The sequence below is a fragment of the Plectropomus leopardus genome, chromosome 5 (genome assembly GCF_026936395.1).
Source record: "Plectropomus leopardus strain MGB_pleo_1.0 chromosome 5, ASM2693639v1, whole genome shotgun sequence".
NCBI classification, from domain to species: Eukaryota; Metazoa; Chordata; class Actinopteri; order Perciformes; family Serranidae; genus Plectropomus; species Plectropomus leopardus.
This window is the reverse complement of record NC_142180.1, coordinates 33,629,120-33,646,292: the sequence shown is the minus strand read 5'-3', so window position 1 is coordinate 33,646,292 and position 17,173 is coordinate 33,629,120. Positions and strand designations below refer to the sequence as shown.

Genomic DNA, 17,173 nt, shown 5'->3' with positions numbered 1-17,173 from the left:
TCAGCCTTAAAAATAGCCACGCTCTAACTCACAGACATGTTGATGGCCCTTACTAAAAAATGAATTCAGGTTAAAACGTAAATCAGACGTCCCTCTCCGCAGCTCTTATCCGCTCACCTGTGTATCATAGCGAACAGATCCTCCGTGGTCCGGGACTTGGTGGGTGACAGAAACACATCATCCTCCGGCCTCGACTCGTCACTCTGAGGGGACGCTGCATTATCACTGGGTGTAGAGTCTGATAACAGAAATCAACTTATAATATAGTGCGTACAGTGTTTCTTTAATGTTTCCCCTTAACAGGGAGCAACAGTCACAAGGGCCTCAGGAACCCGAGGCAGTTAATAAATTACACAGAAAAGTCTAAAAATATTTCAAATTCTGTGTTTTGGCCAACAAACACTCAGAAAACCAGAAGACATTAAATCAAAACTAAAACACAGAAATGCAGCATTTCATTGCAGCTGGAAGCCAATAAAGTTTAGTTTAGTTTATTTAATAATGACTTTAAAGGCCCTAAAATGTTCATTCCTGAAGCGGCTTCTTAACTTTGATTGACAGGATCCTTCACAAACACTAGTTTATGCAAAAATTAGAACTGTTTATCATAAGACCATTTCACATGAGCTATTTCTGTATTTCTTTTTTATTAGCTGTGAGCAGCAAACTGCCGATCAGCGTCAGTCGATCCACAAATGTTCCCCCTTTTTGTACACGTTTTTCTTAATATGCATTTGTATATAATCAATATCATTTAACTCGTTATCTGTGGGAGGTTTCTGCATTTCACCACAATCATCATTTGACCAGAGCATGTGTATTTGAAGATGGCGTCTGAAGAGGAGCATCACTTATGACACATTTCACCTACGGGAGCTACAATGTGCAGACATTTCTCCAGTTTTTATTCCCTTTTTTTGCACTCGGGTTAAATTTGGTGTGGAGGTTGCACAATTTAGTGTTGCAGAAATAAATTTTTTAACTTTTTTCAGTCCTGTTAATCACCGTGTAACCCTTCAGATACCTCATGCTCTCCACATTTTACAAAATCTGTGATTCTCTACATCAGGGGTTCCCAGACTTTTTTTTTTTTTTTTTTTTTACACCTCGGATCGTTTCACATCGACATTTTCATTGCGGACTGGTTGGCTGTTAGCAAATACACCTTGATACTGACTTTGACATTGATTAACTGACAGAGAGAGGCAGACAGAAACAGCAAAAACTAAAAGAAAAGAGAGAAAATATAATGAAACAAAAAAAAACAAACCTAGTGCCACATGAGATTTCCTAATACCTCATTTCTAGACCATCTTTTGCCATACGCTGTTGATTAAAGTCAGAGGACAAAGCACTTCATTTTTAAGTTTGCTGTCATTGTCCATATTTTAATTTATTATTATTATTTCTTTAACTTTCTTCTTTTTCCTTTTCCTTTTATAACATGATATTTTTTACTTTAACCATGTTTTTACAGTCATATTTTACCTCTATATGTTATTTTACATCAAATGTCCATTTCCGTGTTTCGTGTATGTGCAGAGTGGAGTATAGACGGTCTGACTGATTCTGCCTTTTAACTGCTGCTGTGTATAAACACAACGGATCTGATGTGAAAATAATTAAAATTTAATAAGAAAGAAGAAATGTAAGAAAAGAAAATATAAGAAAACTGGCAAATGCTCTGAGTGACACTCAGTGTGCTTTATATGATGATCCCTAAATGTCAGGAGTCATAAACACAACATGCATCAGTGATACAGACGGCGAAGGTCTACCTTTACTGAAGTAATCCTCCGTCTCTGCTGTGGACTCGTCCTTGCCGTCCTGGGAGGCACTCTCGGCCGAAGCACCTGATGACTCATGCTCCACCTCCTGACCACCTTCATCACTGACTGAACTCTCTTGCAACACCTCCGATTGGCCGTCGGCAGCAGGCACTTCATCGAGACCGTCGGATCTCTGCGGTGAAAAATCCTGAACCCAGAGAGCCGGGTCGTCTTCTTCTGTCCACTCAGTCCTCTGCTGATCTAACGGCTCCCACTGCGAGCAAATACCTGTTTCTTCCAACACTCTGCACGTCTCTCCTTCATGTCCTGCCGTCCTCTCAGGGACGTCTAACGATTTCTCTGACTGCAGCGTGAACGCTGTCATGCTCTCTAGAGGAGCCTCTCTGTTCCTCGTTTCGCTCTGACATGCTGCCTCTCCATCTGCCAGCTCTTCGTTTGAGGTAAACACGGACTCGCACGACCCTTTCGGCGGCGTGTGATGCGAGTTGTGTAACAGGGGGCTCTTGAGCTCTACAGATTTGTTACAGGAGAGTGTGCTTGTTAGGCTCACAGTGGGACATTTGGCAGATGTTTTGTCCTCGTGGCTTCCTTCATGTTCCTTACTGACGGGTCGGAGCTGCACTGAGTGCAGCACTGTGGGTGTGATGGTCATGGGATGGGCGTTGAATACCTCTGAGGTCGGTGGCGCTGCAGGTTTGGCTGCAGATTTCGGTTTGTTTTGGTGAAGGAGTTGGATCTGGGTTCTGTAAGCTGAAGCCTTGTTGCCGACGCTGTGAAGGGCACTTAAGTCGAGGTGGGAGGGAGGGATGACGGGCAGCTCCAGGTCTCTCTTCGAGGCATCCTTGCAGGAGAGCGACTGCAGCGACAGCGACGACAGAGACGACTTCCTCTCCGGGACTTTGGGCTTCCTCTTGCCGCTGGATGGCGACAGCGGACCGGGAAAGAAGGCGGAGGGGAACGAGGAGGTGGGTGTTTCTGACTGACTGGAGTAGCCGCTGGATGGGCTGGCGAGGCCTGCCAGCTTCTCTGGAGACTTCAGCTTAAACTCTCCCTCCGCTGATGGCAGTGACGGGGTGGTGGCTCTGGAGTCGGACTGAGACGTCTGAGACTCGGAACTTTCCTGCGACTTGATACACTCGATGACAGTTGTGCCTGTCGCCGTGCTAGAGTTTGACAAAGATCGATACGGATCGCTGGATTTTAAATCGTTCAGGAGCCACAAATCTGCATAGTCTGACTGCACGACCCCCTCATCTTTAAACGAATGTGCATCCGTGGAGCTAAACACGCCTAAATCAGGCAGATCCGCTGATTCCCCCCAGACCACGAGGGGCTCTCGGACTAGTGAGGAGTTTTCTACGTGACTTTGAGAGCCGGACAAAACCAGCTGCAGTTTCCTCTCCTTGGAAGACGGTGGAAGTTGCTGCCCGCATGAAATCTTTGGTTCTTTATTGTCGGGGATGTGTCCCTCACTGCATATTTTTCTTAAGGATGAACTCCTTTTAGGCGGACACGGCTTCGCCTTTGGTTTTCTTAAAGAGAGGCAGCGCCTCCCTAAAGTCATGTGACCACTTAAATCAGACAGGCCACAGTCGGAGCCCGAGGCTGCATAGTTATAAGTGAAGCTTCTGCTGCCTTTTATCCCACAGTCAAAGTGCATTGAGGTGTAGTAGCCTTCAGTGTCTACCGAGTAGTGCGAGACGGTGTCGGCTTTCTCCGACGGCGGCTTGTCGGAGTAGCTGCTCTCACACGTGGCCATGCTGGTGAAGCTGGGGCAGCCCAGGCTGCTCTCGGCCTCTCTGCTCGGCTCAGGGCTGAAGTCCTGCGAGCGTGGAGGGTCCGAGTGGGTGTAACTCCACTCCCCCTCGATGGGAGTGCTGGACCCTGCTTCCTCTAATATGTCCATAGCTGTGGAGGAGAAGGAGCCGGCCCGCTGGGTCCTGAGGCCCGGGTAGTGGTCCAGCATGAAGCCCGTCTGGTCGTCGTTGACGTGAGTGGCGGCGTTGAGTGAGAGCTCAGAGTCGCAGTGTGAGGAGCCCGTCAGAGGCGGGGAGGCAGCGGGGGGGATTGTCTCTGAGGTCTGTGAGGGGCAAGTGGAGCTGCTGCCGCTCCAGTTCCCACTTGAGGACTGGTGGTCCTCCTTATGGTCCATCTGTCCTCCCAGCACCCCTGCGGCTGAGACGGAGTGGACGGGGCTGCTGAAGGTGTCCGAGCTGGAGGAGATCTCACAGCTGCCCATGTCGACCTTCCTGGGCAGCTGGGATCTGGTCCGCTCCATCCAGCTGCGCTCCGGACTCTCTGACAGCTGCTTGTACTTCAGACCCAGCGGGTGCTCGGACACGGCCTGGTCGTCCGTGCTCTCCTCCTCATCCTTCAGAATCAGCTCTCCAGGACCAGGCAGGTAGTCCTCAGTGTTAAAGGGGGACAGCTCCTCCTCATCGTCGCTGTCATTGTGCCTGTTGTCTATCATCCGGCTGCTGTCTCGGGGCAGACTCCGGGAGCGCAGGTGCGCGCCCACGGAGGCGGAGAACATGGCGTCCGCGCTGTCCGACAGACACAAGATGTTGCCTGCAGAGTAGGAAAGGGAGAGGGCGACTCCCTGGCCTCTCTGGGCCCTGATCCTCCTCCGAGACGGCGCTCCTGAGATCAAAAAGTCTTCTGTCTGACAACCTGAGTCTCTGGTGCTGAGATGGCTCGCCAGCTCCTCGTTGGAGGGAGTGATGCTGGAGCTGGCGTGAACGATCACCGTCCGCTCTCTGGAACCAGGAGAGTCGTCAGAATCTGAAGGGAAGGAACATAAACATTAGAAAACCGCATCAAAAGACTCAGAAACAACGACCCGTTCTCATCACAACTCGTCACACGGTGCCGCTCTGTCAGTGACCTTCTGATGTTTTTAGGATTCCTTCTGCGTCAGCTGTTTACACTCCAGCATGCCGTTACCGTGATGTCAACGAATGCACATGGCATCCAATGCGGACTGTCAAGATGGTCTGGATTAAGCAACAAAGTCACTTAGGTTTTGGCAAAAGAGGCGCATGGTAAGGTGTAAAAAAAAAACCTCCGGACTCCGGCATGAAACTCGGTTGTTTATGGAAACCATCCAGCTAAGATCAACACACTTTATTGCTCTTCATACTTTGTTCCTTGAAGGGATAGTTTGGATTTTTTGAGGCGGGTTAGTAAAATACATTTTGTTTCTGTTCCAGTCCACAGCAGCACATAGCTTATTCGACTCGTCTGTTTCGACCAGCATCTACTGTGGATGAGTACCTCATTCAACCTCACTTCAAAAAAATCCAGACTTTCCCTTTGCATTTATATCTGTGTTTTTTAGTATCTATTTAGTATCTATTCCCAGCTGGGACTGTTGGTGGATGTCATTTCCCTCTTCTCCCTCCCCTCACTTCCTGTCATCTTTCTACTGTCGTCTGGCTAATAAAAGCATGAAATGACCCAAAAATATCTTAAAAAAGAACAAACTAAAACTGAAAAGACGCCTCTTATCACAAGTTGATCTCACTCATATTTATGTTGACGTATTATAAAGATGATCATTCTGCTTTTCTTCTACAGTTTAGTGACGTGAATAAGATAAAATGACATAAATGTACTGAACTTTATTGTATTATTATTAGTAAATGCACTTGCGCTTGTATGGCGCCTTTTGAGTTGTACGATAACTCGTGCCAGTTCAATCTGACACTACTTGCCACGTTCACTACTCAGTGTTTTAAACATTCATACAAAAAGCCACCAGGAGCAATTTGGGGTTCAGTATCTTTCTGAACTTCTGATTAGTGGTGTTAAGGGTCGATTAAGACCCTTAACACCAGGTTGTCTGCAGGTATAAAGAAGTTACATTTAAGACTTTTAAAGACCTTTTTATGACCACTTTAAATGAAATTTAAGAACAAACTTGCGATACAAGTGCACACTAAATATTAACATATACTTTATCAAGTACACATACTGATATCAGAACAAAATGAACAGTGAGGTAAAATGACCCTGATGATGCTTTCTGCGCCTGCAGGCCTTAGTTTAAAGACGCAGACTCATTGTGTGACCGAAAAGAAATGTGTGAAAAATGTGTTTCCTGTCGTGTTTGACAGCCAATTAAAGTGCTTGATACACAAAGACTTGATTGAATTTATTTGAAAAAAAAATGAAATCTGTCTTCTGTCAAAGAGTTTTTCTCGTCTGTTAAAATGATGCTTCCTGTGGCGCCAACGCATGAAATTCTCACAGTGACGTGACTAAAAAACATTTAAGACCCATTCAATCTGAATCTTAGACAAGTTAATACTTTTAAGGGCCTTTTGTTAGTAAATGTTTATTAAAGACATTTTAAGTGACACCTTGTATAAAGCAGCAGCACAAATATTATAAAAAATACTTTTATTTTACTTTAATAAGAGCAGTTTAAAGTTATTTTTTTAAATCCTCGTGACTGACTGAGAGTGTGGTGATGATGATGAGCGACATACCTAAATCCTGCTGCACCTGTCGGGGGACGCCGGCGACAGTCCTCCGTCTCCTCAGCTTCCTCCTCCTCTGAAGCACAGACTGCGAGTGGACGAGCGAGCAGCGCACACTAGCATCTCTGTCAAAGCCAACGCCTGCAACAGAGACGGGACATCTGAGGAATCTTTGATGAGTGGCTTCTGCAGCGACTCTTCCTTTAACTCTCACGTGTCTCGTAAAAAAAAAAAAACTGTAACACTTGGCTGAACTAAATTAGATCTTCCACAAAAATAGCAGGAGAAGAGGACAGCTCTCTGATGGAGCTTTAAGCTACAGTAAGAGGCTGCTCTGGTGAGAGTGTGGAGTTATTTACAAATTAATGTCATGTTTATGTTGACCAAAACATGCAAATAAATTATAAAACACAAATGATAAAGCCAGCATGTTTATGGCTTTCCAAACCCAAAGAAAAATCCTGCTTTCTGCTTCAGATCTGTTGTGTTTCCTCCTTGTTTTCCTCCCTCTCTTGACGTTATGACCGTCATGTGATGGCAGGTCAGGCCTTTCAGCGCCATAGCAATCGCTGGACTTTGCTTACAATGTGCATTTTTCCTCTAAACTGTGTCTGACTCAGCCAGTGTTGGCGTACAACTCGTCTTTTGAGTCGATGTGAGCGAGAGTAAATTACATCGGGGGCAGGCCTTTTCAACAGTTTGGACAGAACTAATTGGCATTCATGTCACAGCATCTCGCCTCGCAATCACAGGCACAAAGCGCTGAAGCATGAGAAAGAAAGTTAACACAGCTCAAAGCATGACTTGCGCATGGAGACTGATTCTCTGCGGTAACACGAAGGCTTTTCAAAGTGATGAGGTTTCAGACTTAACTGCAGAATTCCCAAATTTCTTGCAAATATTTCATTTTTTTGTAATGTGGGGAAAGTAGACTCCACACATATTAATAAGGACAACAGTAAATGCTGAACGAATTGTGACACATTTTGGGAAATTTGCTTTTTTTGCAAACAGTCGAGAGGACTGATAACACTCATGTCTGTGGCAGTTAGCTTAGCTTAGCATAAAGACTGGAAACAGAGGGAAACAGCTAGCCTGGCTTTGTCACATGTTTTATCTGGGTTTTTTAAATACAATGTACAAAAAATATAACATCACTAGGGCAATATTGTTGAAACTGATATCAAAATGTTATATGTGTGAGATATGGAAGCCCATTTACACCAGTGTGATTAATAAAATTTAAAAAAAATTAAAAAAGAACCTGTATGTTATTATAAGGAAAAACTCATTATCTCAAAAGAGAAAATAATAAAAAACTTTCTAAAAAATAATGAGTTAATATTTAATGATGGGAATCATTCCCAAAATAATGAGTTAGTTTCTCAAAATAATAAGAAATGTTGTTAAATAATGACCTAATACATAAAAATAATGTGAAAAAATCTAAAAATAACGAGTTAATGTCTCAAAATAATTAGAGACTTTGTTAAAATAATCAGTTAATATTTCAAAATAATGCCAATCTTTCCCAAACTGAGATAGTGTCTGAAAAAAATAAATAAAAAATGTAAAAACATTCTCAAAATAATGAGTTAATATTTCAAAATAACATTAATCTTTTTTTTTTTAAATAATCAGAAACTCAAAATATTGAGTTAATATTTCAAATTTTTAAAAAAATCTTTATCAAAGTATTGAGAAAGTTTCTCAAAATAGCAAGTAAATACTCAAAATAATGAGAAAATGTCTCATAATAGCTAGTTAGTTTCTACAAATACTGATGACCCTTATTAAAGATAGTTAGTTTAGTATTGTTATTATTTTGAAATACTGAGTCACTATTTTGAGAAGATTTTTTTTGACATTTTGGGAAATATGCTTACTGGTTTTCTTGTCAAGAGTTAGATTTGACGATTAAAAGCACTCTTGTGTCTATGTACTGAATAATTAGCCAGGAGACATTTAGCTTAACAAGAGACTGGATGCAGAAGGAAACAATCACAAAACACACATAACAGCATCTCTTAAGCTCTATATTACACTCCTCGTTTTATCTGTGGTCTTTACACGAAGCTGAGATAAAAGTCTTCTGGCTGCAGCCTCGTATTTAACAGACAGACGGGAGAGTGCCATCAATCTTTTTATCTAACGCCGAGCAAGAAAGCAAGTTTCATTTCCCAAAATGTCAAACTCCTCCGGCATCACTGAGGGACATGACGACTCTACACCACAGCTCGGTCCCGTCATAACCAACAGATTCAGATATAAAAACAGTGCTTTAAATTTACCGGTCACATTAATGGGGATGACACATGAGGTGATGACTTGTGAATTGGTTTTCATTCTTTCCTCTGGGGTGGGCAGCGGCAGCGCTTTAGACCAGTTAGTCTGCTTGTCCAGGGTGGAGGGGATGTTAGGGATGGGAAACTTAGGCCGGTGACCTAAAGCCACCCCGTCAGTGTCGGGGTCAGAGGGCGCAGCCTGCAACAGATGGATATTTGCATGGTTAGGTTTGTTCAGGTTAGGTGAGAAATGGTACGGCAGAGTTAAAAAGTGATCAAACTCAGCTTCAGGAAGGAGGATGTGTCGATAACAGCGCTTAAAGTCTGAGGTTATACTGTTAAAAGTGTTTATGTGGGAAAAAGCTGACGGCCAGATGTAGAGATTAGAGTCTTATTAATCTGCTGCAAAGACTTTTTACTGTCAGAGCAGAAAAAAAATCAATACACACATCCTTTCCAAGAGCTGAGTTTCACTGCACCCACAGAATGATCACATGTATATTATTTATTCACCGTGTGTTACCTTAAATTTGTAAAGAAAACTATGAACAAGGAATCCCAAAAGTTAAAAATATTCTTGAGTTATTTAAGTTGTAGTTGTCTGTGATTCCAGCAATTTAAGAGTGATTTATCCAGTCGTATGCTCAGTGCCTCTCAAACAGGCAGCTCTTTCAGACCGAGAAATGGACTAAATGTGAGACTTATTTATGCTCTCTTCAAAGCCAGATTCCCGTCACCAAAAACAGTAATTTTACGTCACTGAACACAGGAGCTGCTGGTCTACTGCTGCCGCAAACAGTAGTTTGTTTGTTCCTTCTTTACACGGCCTGTTATTAAGCAGCATTAATTAAATGAACAGTAAATTATTTTTAGTGCCATTATTGTTCAGGAAAGCGCTGCCAGCGAGTATGTTATAAGTCACACTAGAGGCTGACGTTGTTGTGTTTTAAACGCCTCTTTTGCTTCAGCATGCCGTCTATAATCACAAACTGGAGCGGACAGATGAAGCAGATGCTTGTTTCTGTGTAAAAATGCATGCAGACATAAAGAAGGAACCTCAGCGTGGCCCCTTAGTGTCATCGCTGTGTAAAAATGGCTTAAGTGTGACTTTGCTGAATCTGAACGAACTATTTAAAACACCGAAGTCACGAAATAACACAAACTAAGCAGCGGTAGACCAGCAGCTCCCGTGTTCAGTGATGTAAAATTACTATTTTTTATCTATGGGGTCTGGCTTTGAAGAGGGCAAAAATAAGTTTGACTTACAGTTAAGATAAGTTAAGTTAAGTTATGGGCTGTCTATGAAGTACTGAGCATGCGACTGGATAAATGAGACTCAGGTGATATTGCATGAGCTGTGTGAGAGTTTGTAAATTGATGTATTGACTCCAATATATCAAGAATTTTCTCCATTTTTGGATTCTTCATTCAAAGTGGATACACGCAACAGGAGCAAATATTTCTTCACAAATTCAGCGTGACACTGGGTGAGAAACTGACATACAAATGATCATTTTGTGGGTGAAGTTTTCCTTTAAGTTACGGAAATAAAAGCATGCTTTAGAAAGAGACAGAAATGGAAAGAACAAGAATCAATCAAAAGTCTACTCAGTAGGTACATGCAAAAATAAAAAATAAAGTATGTGTTAAAACCAGGAGACATCGTTACACCTGTAAAAAAAAGTTAAAAGCGCTGACTGTATCCAAGCTTGCAAAAATGTCAGACCAATAAAACGTCTGGCACACGCTGTGCAGCACATGTCGTGATAAACACTAATTCTTCTGCACAGAAATGTGACAAACAGTCATTTCCACTCACAACATGCTGCTCTGGGAACTCTTAGCTCATGCTCCGACTATCTGTGGCACCTAAAGTGACTCCCCCTGCGTAATAACGAGCCTCCGGAAATATTTGAGAGGAAATACTTGGCGGCAGCATTCCTCTGAGCAGCAGCTTCAGTATCAATCACTGCACAGTCCTCCTCCAGAGCTCCAGATCCTTTTTCCACAGGCCTCGGCAGACTTTTAAACACTGTAGATCCCCTCCTATTTTAGACTTTAATGATAAATCAATTTAAGCTATTGAGTTCTTACCTTCAGATTCCTACATGTGAAACTGGGAGTGATTCTCAGGCTCAACTGGTTCCCACCTCCACAACCCGACAACCTCCCACCCCCATTTAAAGGCAGCTCTTGAGCCTTTGTGCTCTCTGTTCCCAGCAGACCAATGAGACCCCGACAAAAACCCCCGGCACAAAAGAAACCGGTTTCCTTGGAAACTTCTCCCAACTAGTCGAAAAAAAATCAAAAGGAGAGCATTTACAGCTGATTTGTCTCAAGAACAGAGAGGCGTTTTTTAGGAGAGGAAGGATGAAAGAAAGAGACGTTGCAGGAAAGGGAGGACGAGTGGACACGTACGGGATGAGAGGGGAAAAAAAGGAGTGGCAGTGTTTGGTGTTTGGGTTCCTTTTTGCTCTCACAGCGGGCATCAAGCACGATATATTTGGTGAAAAAAAGGGAACATGAGGATGTCAGCCCTCTCAGGGATGGGTGCAGTGAGGAAACCACAGCACAGAGGGATCATGGGTAATCACAGGCGCAAGCTTCGAGAAGTCGACCCTATCATTAGAGAAACCCCGGCTGCCGGGCGGCCGTGACTGCGGCCCTCACACACACATTCCTCACATAGTGCACAGCCCGGACCTTCACATCAACGACTGTCTGAGTGTGTACATGTGTGACGTGTCAGTGAGGATCAAACTTTAAAGTCTCCTCCAGTTTCCAGGATTCATACACATTTTTACCAATAAATTTCCAGGACTTTCCATGACTTTAAGGCAAATTTTAAAGACCTATATTCTCTGAAACAACCATTGATTGTCCTTATCGGTTCTTTTTCATCACCACATAATAGTTTTTAAATATATAATATTTTTAAAAGTAATGAACTCAGAACAGGATTAGAACTGATTTTTTAAATATAACTTAGGGACTGTTTTTTATTTATGAACGAAGAGGGGGTGGTGCAAAAAGGGGGAGCCATGTCAAATCATTTTTAATCACTGGGGAGGGAAATATGGTTTTATTTTGGCTTTAGGAGAGGGGCATACAAATTTGAATGGCTGTATTTTGTATTTATTTTATTTTTAGTCATTTTTAATTTTATTTATTATTATTTATTTTATATGAATGTATAATTCATATTCCATTTTTTTTTATTTTGTATTATATTATTATTATACACACTGCTTCCATATTTTCTTTCTTGTTTTTTGTAGTAGTATTTTTCAAGAAAAATATTGGGCATATTTGAAATATTTGGTAATTTTTAAAGAAAATAAATTTTTAAATTTTCATTAAAAATCACCAAAAAATTTACACCATTTATCAAACTGTAAAAACAGAAATTATGAATTGATTTTCAACTTTCAAAAATTGATCCTTGAATACATTGTGTTTATTTTACAGATTCGTGAAACAAATCCCATGACTTTTCCAAAACTTTCAGGGTATATGTAGTTTTCCAAAACTTTTCCAGGCCTGGAAAAAATGACTTTTTCAGGTTTTTCATGACCGTACGAACACCGAGTTTCGTGTTCCTAACTGGTTGGAGCAGGATGCAAACGACTGCCGGAGAAAAGCTGCGTTAAGATGGCATGCATTAGAAAGAGACTAGTTATGTTAATTAAGAGTGAAACAAACACGAACAGGTAAGAAGTTGTGAAATAAAGTTTTAGAAGGAGCACGCAGGAGCCGGGAGGGGGGGAGGGAGGGAGGAACCACTACCTTTCTGCTCCAGGGAGAGAATCGGCAACATTCGGTGGGGGAGGAGGAGCGGGTGGATTCAAACTGAAGTACGGGACAAAAACAAAACAGGACAACAAGCAAATGACATGAGTGAACATGGACATATTCAACAAAACAAACACGTGGACACAGAAAGGACAATAATACCGGGATAAACTTGGAGAGGTCGATGAGATGAAAACAAAAAAAACGTCCTTATTCTCAAGGTGATAAAACATAAATATAAATTCAGGGCTGTAAAATGAGACACAGACCACATGACACACACTGGAGACACGGTCTGTTGTGTTTACCTGTGTTTGTGCTAACTGTGTTGTTGCATCTCTAGCAAGTCTCTCTGGCTGCTTGGTAGGAGGAAAAAATATGATTTTTACTTCAAAAATTAAAAATAAAAAAAAATAAACTTATAAAAAACATACACACTCATAAAATGCAGTTATAGTGTTAAATAGCATGAATTTTATTATGTGCTTGACTGGCAAAATAACATCTCAAAGGAGGAACTGTGTGCCATGTTTTGACAATTTGATTATTGTAAATTATAATTTAATATGGTCACAAATAACTAAATGTTGATTTAATAATGAAATGTCAGTCTGTTGATTCAGTGCGGTAAAAGATTAAATGCCTGTTGATCTTTTCATTGTACTGACTGATTCCCTGACTTCCTAAAAATCGGATTAAAAGGAGCCTAATATGCAAAATTACATGTTCATTCTTGCATCAAAGACTGATTTCAGGACATATTTACATCAGACTGCTCTCATGCACTTTTCATATGTTCTCAAACAAAAAGTAATGTAAGTAATTTGTTCATATAGTGCAACCATGAGCCAGTACTTTATGTAAAAACCCACTTATATGTAACTGTATTCCCCTTCTAATTTTATTTTTTAATGTATCTTTTAACTAAATATTTTAACTAAATATGAACATCTGAAACTGTAACTTTAACGCTCCTCTTGACTAATATGAGTCGTCTCACCGTTGTCAGATTGGAGCTCCTCGTTTCTTTCCTCTGGGCGATATTTGGGGAGGGGTACATGGGCATGGGGGGCACCGCAGAGATCGAGATGGTTACTCTCCGCTCCCTGCTGCCGGATCGTCTCCTCAGGTGATCTGCAACAAGAATCCACGTGTTTGCAAACTTCCCACTTTCTTAATTAAAAATGAATTAAAAATAATTTAGTGATTATTGTGAATATTATTTAACAAAAAGAGTGTGAACATTATGTAAAATGAGCATAAATATTATTTAAAACAAAGCACAAATATTTAAAAATTGTTGAAAATGTGGCACAGCATGATTAAATTGAATATGATATTCAACATGATTAAATAATGTCCCCGTTTAATTATTTGATTTCAAGTGATGTGTTTAAGACACAGATTGGCTGGTGTACTTGACATGATTTATGATATTAAAGAGCTGATTTTTTTGACTGAACCAGATTTGTTTTTCTATTTTTTTTCTTTCTACGCTCGTACTTAAACAATCATAATTTCAATAAACTGAGTTGTCCTGCGTTTTTCTGCACTCTGGCGTCGCCAAACAGTTTGGAATTACAAAAATTGGATATGACCAGAAAGTTGAGACTCTTGTGGATTTAATGAATTTTTATCATTTGCAAATATTTTTGATCCCATCTTAGCCATTTCATTTTAGTGAGAGCATTTTTTAAAAAACTTGAACTTATATAAACTGTATAAAGTGACCTATAGTGACCTTTAGGATAATGACTGCCTCATAAAACTTTCTAACCACAAACGAGAAACCCGGAGCGTTCAGACAGCGTGGCGTGTGATAATAAAGCCGAGCAGTTTTCAGAACAGAAGTGCTCGCTATCCAATCACCAAAAAGTGTTATTCTTGCAGAAATATTCAAAAGTTTTAGATACCAAATCACAAAATTATTTTTATAGTGCTCCTTGAGGTCTTTTTGTCTTAATGTGATGTTTTGGAGGGATTTCTGACAAATTTTCTCGATTCTAATTTTATGCCTTTTACATTTTAGCTTTATTTGTATAAATATTATCTGAATGGGTTTTATGTTACAGCTTTTTTCATGCATTTTATTTTTATCCTTATTTTTATCAAACTTTTACTAGTATTATCGAGTGGGTTTTATCCGTGTGAAGATGCATTTTATGTATTTTATTCTGATCTCATCTTTTTTTTAAAAATCTATTTTTACATGCAGGTTCATTGTGTTGTCATGCCTTCTATGTCTTTTAATTTGAAGCACTTGGTGCACATCTTTCTTTCTTTGTTGGGCTGCATTTCTTGTATAAAAGGTGCTGGTAAAAAAAATGCAGCAAAGGTAACAGCCCGAAAATTGCTGCAACAACTTATGAACCATAATTAAGCATGGGAATGACCATCATACACTTCCATCACGACTGCAGCTGTACTTGATAAACAAATATTCACACATTATGTCATCTAACTATTCACACTGTTCACTTCAGCTCTTTCCACCAGGGTGCAGTTGCAGAAAAATGTCCACTAGGCGGCAGAGCAACACAAGAATAATAATAAGAGGCATCCCTTTGTGGTGGGAACATGACTCCTAAAGGCGGCTCTTAAAATAACACAAGAAAACAAGAACATGTTTTTAAATGACATGTCGGATAAAAAATGAGAGTGGATTAATCGGTAAGGACAGACAGGGAGCGAAAGCTTGGAGCAGCTGTTTGTGGTCAGACTGAGCGTCACAGGGGCCTCACCTCGGTGCAGGGCCCACAGGCTGAGGTTGGCTTGCCTGTGGAGGTCGACTACACATGCTGGCCGTGTGGAGGGGTGGAACACGTTCCTCTGCTGGTGCCAGGGAGCTTGGTAATGTGCCGTCAGCTTACTCTCCACATCCAGGTTTGATACCGCTGTCAGAGAGAGACGCAGCAGGTCAGACAACAACGCTGCAGGGGAGTCAGGTCACATTTTTAACTAATAACTACCACCAAGAAACTTCCCAAGATTATTATTATTATTATTATTATTATTATTATTTTGCATTACAGGTATCGTATAGTTAAATATGCACAATTTGCACACATTCACAGAAAAAAAATTCTCTAAAAAAAGGTCTAAAATTCTTTTTTTTTTTTTTTTTTTTAAATTTTGCTTACATACATTTCAAAGGTTTCACAGACAGAATTTCGGGTATCTTTTATATCACTGCATAAATCGCCAAATTTTCAGGGGTAAAAGTTTCTATAAATGCAGCTGTGAACGATTTATGAACAAACCAGGATGCACGATGAAAAAGGACGGGAATAAAACTGGATAATTTTGTGTTATGTTAGAGCTACTGAAGTGGAGATTTCTGGCTCAGAGTATAAGAAAAAAAACTAATTTTGAGAAAATGGCCTTTAAAGATATGTATTATAAATTCCATATGACAAAAAATAAAACATTCAGGTAAAAATTTACTGACAGATGTTATCAAGAAACTTCCCCTGTTGATTACTTACAGTAAAACAATTACTTATTGCATTGCGAGTATTCTGAAACATTATATTTATGAAGACAAATGAGGCATTTTCCAGTGAAATTTGTGCTTTTTGCATAAAATTAAAAACTTAACTGGAGTAAACCTAACCTGCTGTTTTCTGTTAGTTCACAGGGCTCCTCTTCTGTCTTTGTTGTAGCTGTTGTTGTCTTTATGGTGTCCTGCTGTTTTTTGTTTTTTTAATTTTATCATTTTTTCAGGTTTAAAAACATTTTCCCAAAGGACTACAGTTATATATCTTAGTTTTTTAGACCATTTTTGTTGGCACATTGTAATTTTATTTTATTTATGTTACTGTTTTTGCACCTTTTTAATTTTTTTTTATCATACTTGGCACCTTGTTTTTTGTTATCTAACACTTTAATATTTGTATATTTGTATTTTTTTTTACTATTGTATTGTTCTTTTGCTGCTTATACTTCCTTGTACGTCTTAGCTGCTGTAACACTATAAATTTCCCCACTGTGCGACTAATAAAGGATTATCTTATCTTATCTAATATTTAACTCACACTTTGCTCCTCAGGAAATGTAATGTATAATGTAACCAGACGGCGTCTGATGATCAGGGGAAACACTCACAGACCGAGCTCACATCACCACTTTAATATCTGTGCTGATAAACGAGGCCCCGCGTGTGTCAGTGCAGATGTGTGTGTGTGTGTGTGTGTGTGTGTGTGTGTGTGTGTGTGTTAATGAATGTAGTGGAAACACACTGCCTCCATCGCAGTGCCGCCTGCTGAGCTCAGCACAGGAGACTTTAAAAGTCCCACTGTGACATTTTTGCGGTGATCCGTCATTAAGGTGAATTCAGACAAACGAGCTTTCCATGACGGTAATAATGTGGCGCCACGAGACGTTTGAGGATCTGAGGTGGATCTGAATCATTAGAGCCGAAACATGAGAAAGAAAAGCAGAATAATCCGACTGAATGTTAATGGGACAAAAGCCTGTTTACTAATGCAGCGCTATTACCTGCAGCCAAACAGCCAAACAATGGGTGTCAATGCAACCTGATGCTGTGAGACACACACACACACACACACACACACACACACACACTCACTCACACACACTCACTCACACACACACACACACACACACACACACACACACACACACACACACACACACACACACACACACACACACACAGGACCTCCTCAGGTGACAGAGGAGACGCTCAGCTCTCAAATTACATGTCAGACACGGATGAGGGGGAAAGTTTAAAAGTAGCTGTACACGTGTGAAATATTGCATTTTTTATGTAAATAAATGTCTGTTAACATTTAAAATCTGGATT

At 40.7% G+C, this 17,173-nt stretch overlaps 1 protein-coding gene across 6 annotated transcripts in view; it reads right to left on the bottom strand.

The window, feature by feature from the left end:
• nhsa (Nance-Horan syndrome a (congenital cataracts and dental anomalies)) overlaps positions 1 to 17,173 on the bottom strand; it is a 90,640-nt gene that overhangs the window by 7,072 nt on the left and 66,395 nt on the right. For 3 of the 6 annotated variants that reach the window (XM_042483697.2, XM_088078016.1, XM_088078018.1), the window contains exons 2-8: positions 15,090 to 15,242; positions 13,349 to 13,482; positions 12,343 to 12,405; positions 8,563 to 8,755; positions 6,281 to 6,412; positions 1,779 to 4,571; positions 118 to 238 (exon numbers count right to left, since the gene is read on the bottom strand). In XM_042483697.2, coding sequence (XP_042339631.2) covers positions 118 to 238; positions 1,779 to 4,571; positions 6,281 to 6,412; positions 8,563 to 8,755; positions 12,343 to 12,405; positions 13,349 to 13,482; positions 15,090 to 15,242 — 3,589 coding nt within the window. Of the gene's footprint in view, positions 1 to 117; positions 239 to 1,778; positions 4,572 to 6,280; positions 6,413 to 8,562; positions 8,756 to 12,342; positions 12,406 to 12,656; positions 12,708 to 13,348; positions 13,483 to 15,089; positions 15,243 to 17,173 lie in introns of all 6 variants that reach the window. The other 3 variants (XM_088078013.1, XM_088078014.1, XM_088078015.1) reach the window with 3 other exon arrangements.